The 8,175-nt window shown below is 35.3% G+C and overlaps 1 protein-coding gene across 2 annotated transcripts in view; it reads left to right on the top strand.

The window, feature by feature from the left end:
- The first annotated feature begins 4,240 nt into the window (after positions 1-4,240).
- LOC106465020 (tropomyosin-like) overlaps positions 4,241-8,175 on the top strand; it is a 14,771-nt gene continuing 10,836 nt past the window's right edge. For both annotated transcript variants that reach the window (XM_013925208.2, XM_022392843.1), the window contains exon 1: positions 4,241-4,448. In XM_013925208.2, the coding sequence (XP_013780662.1) occupies positions 4,335-4,448 (114 nt within the window). In that variant the 5' untranslated portion in view covers positions 4,241-4,334. The remainder of the gene's footprint in view (positions 4,449-8,175) is intronic.

Below are 8,175 nucleotides of genomic sequence, written 5' to 3'. Positions count from 1 at the left end.
TAGAGTCATGTCAGTTTTATCAACTTGATTCAACATAATTATAGAGTCATGTCAGTTTTAGCAACTTGATTCCAAGAACGTAAACTGTAAAATGTAGCTAATCAGTGAACATTTTGTAAATATTTCTACAAATTTTCAAAATGTATACTCAGATTAACTGCTTGTAATTGGGGAATAATTGCACTAAAATCTTTATATATATATTGCGATTTCCAGCATCAAACGCTGCAAAAAATCCTTAAAACTCTCCAATAACTTTCAACTAAAAATATCTGTACAATCTTTGTATTACACCTTAGATTTCTAGGAAATACAGACTATCATAAATCTACCAAAGACAGGAGGGGAAAGAGATTCCAGAGATTTCGATATCTAATCAAGTTGAAAAGAAGCGATAGCACTTATTATCTTCCTTGAAAGTATTTCAGAAAAGTTTATCTTTTTTTTTCCTGAAAACCTCCCAGTGGCACAGAGGTATGTCTGCGGACTTACAACGCTAGAATCCGGGTTTCGATACCCGTGGTGGGCAGAGCACAGATACCCCATTGTGTAGCTTTGTGCTTAATTAAAAATAAACAATTTTCCTGAAAAGCTTGAAAAACGAGAAGAAATAACTCACACAAGATGACACAGAATGTGTCACATCAAACAACTTTTCTTCACAAATGTAATAACGTAGTTTGTTTCTTGACAATTACAACCAAGGTTGTTGGAACATCGAGAGTTACCTATAACACATAAAAGTAATGTCAGTTTTTCTTGCCCCTGTACAGAAGCTTATAGCTAGCAGAATTGGAGCTTTTCCCAGAAACAAACCACCACGTGCTATTTTGTTCGTGTTCAAGGCTTAGGTATGCTGTAATCAACATGTTTCAGTTGAAGAAACAGATCTGATAAATACTTAAGGCTTGGAAAAACTATCTATTTTCAATACCTTTATATTTAATAGTTGTAAGGAGACTTTAAAATGATTTAAGGAAAAAAAAAGGACGATCATTCTTTTATTGACAATGCTGATGCCTTTGACACAACATATCGTAACAACACAAATTAGGGATTTGTCAATGATTTTGGTACAATGCTGAATATTAGCACTTTAGTTCCATGTTGTCATCCACGATATTATCGTTCAGTGACAATGTAATATGATATATATATATATTAGGTTTATCCACCCTATTCCTATTGTAATCAAAGATGAAATTATTTCATTATTTCAGTTGCAACGTAGAACATCCTTTAACTTCTTACTATTGTCATCTGAATTCGTTTTTGTACGTAAAATATATATTTTAAAATATTAATTATTCAGCTACTAAGACAGATGGTAATCCAAAGCACGCATTTCGTTTATTCCTTAAATGATCAATATGAATTGTTTCCCCGGAGGGACAGCGGTAAGTTTACGGATTTACAACGCTAAAATCCGGCGTTCCATTCCCCGCGGTGAACACAGCAGATAGCCCTATGTGTCCTTGCTCTAAAACAAACAGATGAACAAATCAAGTTTTAAAAAACGGAGAATCAAACGGCTAATTTCTATGAACATCGTGAAGAACTAAGCATAACTAATAATTTAAAAAAGATACTTTAAACGTTTTATTAAGTTATAATTAGCTGCTTGTTTCAGTGTTTTTTAAGCGAAACAACAACGTTCTGATATTGATAAAAAAAAAAAGATGAATCCATTCTCAGAACGAAATACGATATTGAAGTAGACTCACTGCAGTGGAGTAAGTATGCCCCCCCCCTAGTTCCCACAAATGTGGGGGCCCGAATAGTAACTACATTTATAGAGAAGTAAATGTAAGGGGACCACTTACGTTTTATGGGAGGGGGGCCATCTTTTGTAGTTATGTTACTGAGTCACTACAGTGATGTAAGTATGCCCCCCCTAGTTCCCTCAAATGTAGGGGCCCGAATCGTAACTACATTTATAGGGAAAAAATATAGGGAGCCCACTTACTTTTTATGGGAGGGAAGCTTTCTTCTATAGTTACGCCACTGAGTTACTGCTTTGGTTCAGAGTCTAAAAAAAGTGTGAAAGATAATTTTTATTCTTACATCTTGTTACAAGATTACTGTTAAAGTAAGATAAGTAAAGCGGAGTAGTTTTCAACAAGTTACTCCTTTTCAACAAGTTACTCCTTTTCAACAAGTTACCCTTTTTTCAACAAGTTACCCCTTTTCAACAAGTTACCCCTTTTCAACAAGTTACCCCTTTTCAACAAGTTACTCCTTTTCAACAAGTTACTCCTTTTCAACAAGTTACCCCTTTTCAACAAGTTACCCCTTTCCGTTTACAGCCTCCAATGAAACCATTATTTTCTAGTATTATTTAAATATTCATTTTCATATTAAATACTTCATTAATTCCTTTTTAAACTTGGGCGATTTTTATAACCATGTCATTCAATACATTCCTACTTGGTTTAACACTGAAAAACCTAACGTGTATTTTTCAGTAACGTTTGCTGACGGATAGGACAGTAAAAAAAAACATATCATGATACTTTTGAAATTACTTTTATACTAAGATATAAATAAAACTGACAGATGTATTCTATTTCAGAAAGAAATTTCCGTAACATCATCAAATTGAATGTCTATCACACACTTGATACTTTGGCATCGTCATTTTCCAGGATGGTTGCTGCTTTCAGAACGAAATTTGTTTAGTTCATTTATAGGTTTCAACACAATAATAAAAGGAATTAGCCGCGTCTATCGTGTCTGTGACAATCGGTAATCATATTTTTCCAGAAACAACTAATTTCTTTTTTTATCATTCCTGTCTAAAGTGTGCCTAATATCTTGAAATACATATCATTCAATAAACAGTATAAAAACACCTAAACTCAAATTTTGTTTAATGTTGTGTTAAAAATATTCTCTGCTCATTAACTAAATTACGAAGTATGATTTGGTTTTGTCTCTACCTGGACTGAAACACAACTGAGGTGAGTAATTATATTTTTTGCGACTTTTATTTTAAATACCCATACATATGTATATATATATAATATTACTAAGCTTGAAATTATAAGGACAAGTCTGACAAACTAAAGCAGATTCAGAATAGTGTTTTGATGTAGATTTATGCTTTAACGAACTACTTTGTTTGCTTGTTTGTAATTAAGCACAAAGCTACACAATGGGCTATCTGTGCTCCCACCACGAGTATAGAAACCCGGATTCTAGCGTTGTAAGTCCGCTGACATACCGCTGTACCACTGGGGGAGGGTGAACTACTTTAGACACCTTGAGTTCAAAAGACGTTTGTAATTTTCACTCTTACATTACTTGCATCAGCCTAATTTATGCTTCATTGTCTTTCATAGAATAATATTTTAATTAATATTATTATTTATTATTATTATATATATAATTTGTTTTATTTTATTGTTTATTCGTTTGTTTTTGGATATTAGTTAGGGTTATATCCGCTACCAGTCCCTAATTTTGAGCTGCCCCATCGCAAACTTTTGTGCAACTCTGAGCGAATAGAAGGGTTTTCCTATCATTCTCCTAACGAATAAACCGTCCTAAAATGTAGAATGCAATTTTTTCGGCAACGGGACGCGAACCGTGAACTTCCAGATTCTAGCTAACCGTTAGGCCACGCTGGCCCAGTTTATTCTATTTATTTATTCTAAACAGTAACCTAAATATTAACATTATCTTTACAAGTAAGCTATACTTTTCTGGGTGTTCCAGAATATCAAATAAAAGTTTACAAGTTTTCAAATCAGCATTTTTTCTACTTAGGCTATTTCTATGTTAATTTTGTCCCAAACTAATTTTTAGTACCTAAATTTCCTACTATTATGAGTGATTCTTGTTCAGAGCTTTTATTTTTCTTCTGGAGACTTGAAAATATTTGTCTGTATGTACACATGTGTGTGTGTGTGTGTAGTTGCTATCTCTGAACAACAGTATGTTAAGTTGTATTCGAATTTCCACAAATATAATGGGAAAATGAAATTTAGACCTGTGTGGTCCTACTTGGCAATGCCCTATATTTGTCCATGTTCTTAAGTTCTGAGAGTGAGTCTAGCTAGAAACCCGAGCAACAAACAGGGCCATTCCTGGCCTGGCCAGGTTATGACGTAGAAGGGCAGAGAAGGGAGTTTTTCAGAGCGATTGCCAGAAATCCGACACTGTTCGTGGAGAGGAAGAAGGAAGTGACGTCAGAAAACTACAACCAATAATAAGTGACCCGAAGAAGCTCTGGTGAATCGGTTTTCATCTGTTAGTAGCAGAGGTTTTTCAGTCTTCTCAAAGTTAGGGCTTCATCTTGACGTGCAGCTTATCTCTCGCTCGACCGGATCACCATGGAGGCTATCAAGAAAAAGATGCAGGCGATGAAGCAGGATAGGGAGAACGCATGTGACCGAGCTGATGTAGCAGAGCAACAGTGTCGTGATGCTAACGGTCGTGCAGATAAGGTAGGCTACATAATTAACATTAATTTTACAACGTACGAACGCGTAATCTATATTACTTTTCAAATACACTGTCTGATATATTTCCGTGGACTATTTCCTCCAGCTACCAGAGAAGCCCATTAATATAGAATATTTGTTTTGTTGTTAAGCGCAAAGTTACACAATGGGCTATCTGTGCTCTGCCCACCACGGGTATCGAAGCCCACCTTTTAGCGTTATAAGTCTTCAAACTTACCGCTGAGCCACTGGAGGGGGCAATACAGAGTAAGGAATATTAAAGTCATGCACTAACTTCGAAAATTGGGTCCATTATCAACCGTAAACGTTCATAAAGGCCACATTTAACAATAATTTACGTCCCCAAATTTTTCATGGCGACGTTAAAATGTACATGTATATTTTTCTTAACAAACTTTTTTTTTCGATACTATAAAACTTTACTTTTGATGGAAGTTTACCCTCGTCGAGATTCCGTTTCAAAATTGTGTAACTGTTATCCAACTTAACTGCGTTACTTACCATGTGTTATACCATCTTTAATCCAACTTAACTGCGTTACTTACCATATGTTTTACCATCTTACCCGCATATTGTCGTGGTCGCTATTCAAATATTTACACTACTTTATACCGCTTTCAGGAAATATGTGGTGAATTAATAACTGGTTTAACCTTCTTAAATCACGAGAGAAATAAAATCGATGTTTACATGCACCTGAAACTGTGTCAAGAAAACCCTGAAGACCGGTTGTTACCTTGAGTAAGACGTGGTTGGTTTAGTTAAAAAAAAAACTAGAAAGGGTTAAGTGCTCTTGTCAATGCTGCAAACAAGAAATAACTTTTAAAATAACACAGAAATCACAGATTGTTAATTATTATGACGCTCTTTGCACGTCATTCATTAATTCTGGATTTTTTTTAAAGTAAAATAATTCAGGGATCTAACTTGTGATGCTTAAGGTTTTCTGTTTTAAAGTAATAAATTCTAAGTCTAATTTATATAGAAGAAGTAAATGGTGCTGAGCGTGGCCTATTGGCTAGTGTGCCAGGCTGTGAATTGGAAAGTCCGATATTCGGGCTGCAGTATGCACTTAAACTCGCTCTGTATTTTCAGTTAAGGGGGGGGGGGGTATAACTCTGACAACAAATCACTCTTTTTTGGTTGAGAGTAACCGCATAGGTGATGAGTGTTGGTGAGTTTTAAATTAGGGATGGCTATACCTGACCTTTAAGTGGTCTCCGTGCTGGCCTTTTATTGTATACCCCATAGGCCGATCACGTGGAAAATACCAAATGTAAGATGTGAAAAATATCATTTTTTTTCCTTATTTTGTACTACACATTACCATACGTGGTGTTTCTTTAATTTTAAGACAGAACCAAAATCCCTGCTAAAGGCACCAATCTTTTCTTGTTATAAGTCAAGCAATGATCTGATCATAATATCACGAAACATAAATTTTAAGTCAAGTACACATATAATAAGCATTTTATCAATATCTTTACTGCAATATTATCGTAATTCTACGTATTTATATATAAATGTGTATATAACGTATATAAATAACGAGAAGTTGTAAAGCAAATTCTTTATACAAAATTTAAAGCTAAAAAAAAAAAACACCTCCCCCAGGAATGAGACAAGTAACTGAGCAATCTAGTAAGGAAGAACCCGCCCTACCTATAAATAGCCTATCATACTATACATGGCCATGTTCCCAGCAGAGGTAGTATCACTGGTGCCTCTCAGATATCGCCCCCAAGTGGAGAATTAGTTGAACTATTTTAACGTATAATCGCCTATGACGAGATACTTCAGAAAATAGTTTTCATCAACTTTGTTTAGTGCCATAACACTTCCTATCCAGTTTCGAACGTATAAGATATGGAAGCAGAAACCGACATTTTTAAACAACAAAATCACATGAACAAACGTAAATAATAAATAACTAACAGATCTCAGAAGATTAATTGTATAATATTAGCGCCATCTGCAAACACCGTCCATTCATTTGCATCCATCTTTATTTAGTTTTCACATCTTTATTTAAACGATTTTGAAATGATACGAAAAACTAACTATTCAATGAAGGGTTCATTATTATGAAGCATTAATTTTAAAGAAAAACCAGAACTATGTGTATTTAATTAAGTAAAAGGGGTTAAGAACTACAATATATACACACATCAGTGGTTTAATTGGCCGGATAGTTTAGGTGAGTAAAATTACCGCATGTGGTAACTGGTGGCTACAGTTGGTAAGACTCCTTGTTGCTAATTATCCTGCTGAAAAAAAAATCAATTCCAGGAAATCTTAATGTACACTAGAGGTGATGTCACACAGCTCAATACTCGTTATTCTGACCGTATTGGTTTGTCTGTTTGTTGATAGGTGCAAAGCTACACAATGGGCTATCTGTGCTGTCCTCACCAAAGGAATTGACTATCGAAACCCGGATTTTAGCGTCATAGTTTTCAGACTTACTGTTGAGGCCACTAGGGGTGGGGTGGGGGGCTTTTGAACGTTTTAGACTAGAGGACAAGAAGAAGAAAAAGTGGTTGTTTAGATAATTACAGATGTATTTTTCGCTAGAAGAAGCAAAGGGGGGTCAACTTAATTTAGCTTTTTTTTTCGACACCTTCGTGGAGAAACGGTTGGTTGTTTGTTCTTTTGTTTGCTTTAGTGCAAAGCCACTTTGGGCTATCTGCTGTGACTACCGCAAGGACTCGAACCCCGGATTTTAGCACTGTAAGTCCGTAGACTTACCGCTGTTCCACAGGAGAACCGGAACGATCGAAGCCAAAGAACAATTCGTAATCCTGTGATAATAATTATACGTATCGCGAAATTATATGAAAATATTACGCCAACAATCTCATTCATAATACATGTAACTCATACATGTTATATATATACATGTATACAGTGTGTATATAGACACAGCTTTGCTTGAAATAACTTGCCTATACGTGAACCGGAATGCTATACAGTTTACGTAATTTAAGACTTGTCTTCCCCGGGTGCCTCGTGCTGAGCGTTTCCGGTTGAAAAATAACAATCCAAGGATTACGTTTAACTAAATTAGATGACTCTTTCTGATCTTTGTTAAAAAAGAGAGAGAAATACATAGGACCTAAACAAGAAAGAAATTTCGATTTGTGTGTGAAAATCAAAATAGATATAAACTCTTGGTATTGTTTTTGGCAGAATGTGACGCACTCAATGCAACTGGGTTGTAACTGCAACGAAAAAAAACAACAACAGATATCTGAAACTTCGGTTGACAAACGAAGTTGAATGTTTCCGAATTATCTACTTTATTTTACAAATTTATTTGTATTCATGCCTCAAAGATAACACATCCTCCAAATGTTCTGTTACTTTGTACAATGTCCTTTTCAAACTCACGGATCTCTATTTAGTCTTAAGAATCACAATGGTTGTTTGTTTTGTTTTTCCAGAACAAAGCCACGTTCGTCTAACTGCTGTGTTCACCTCCGGGTATCGAAACCCGGATTTTAGCGTTGTAAGTCCGTACACTTACCGCTGACTCACCTTTACGTACTCTTTCTATGCGCGGAGGCGGTTTCACCCGCTATACTGAGCACATGTATGTATAAAACATATCTAAAATATGTTAAAACAGCTTCAGATACCACCAAAATTAACAATTTTCAGTAAAATACAAAATATTTCCGAGGGTACATGCCACTGGATCCTGTACTAT

This window comes from Limulus polyphemus, unplaced genomic scaffold (assembly GCF_000517525.1).
Source record: "Limulus polyphemus unplaced genomic scaffold, Limulus_polyphemus-2.1.2 Scaffold1813, whole genome shotgun sequence".
In the NCBI taxonomy this organism is placed as follows: Eukaryota; Metazoa; Arthropoda; class Merostomata; order Xiphosura; family Limulidae; genus Limulus; species Limulus polyphemus.
The sequence above is the reverse complement of the archived record's forward strand: the minus strand, read 5'-3'. Positions and strand labels throughout refer to the sequence as shown.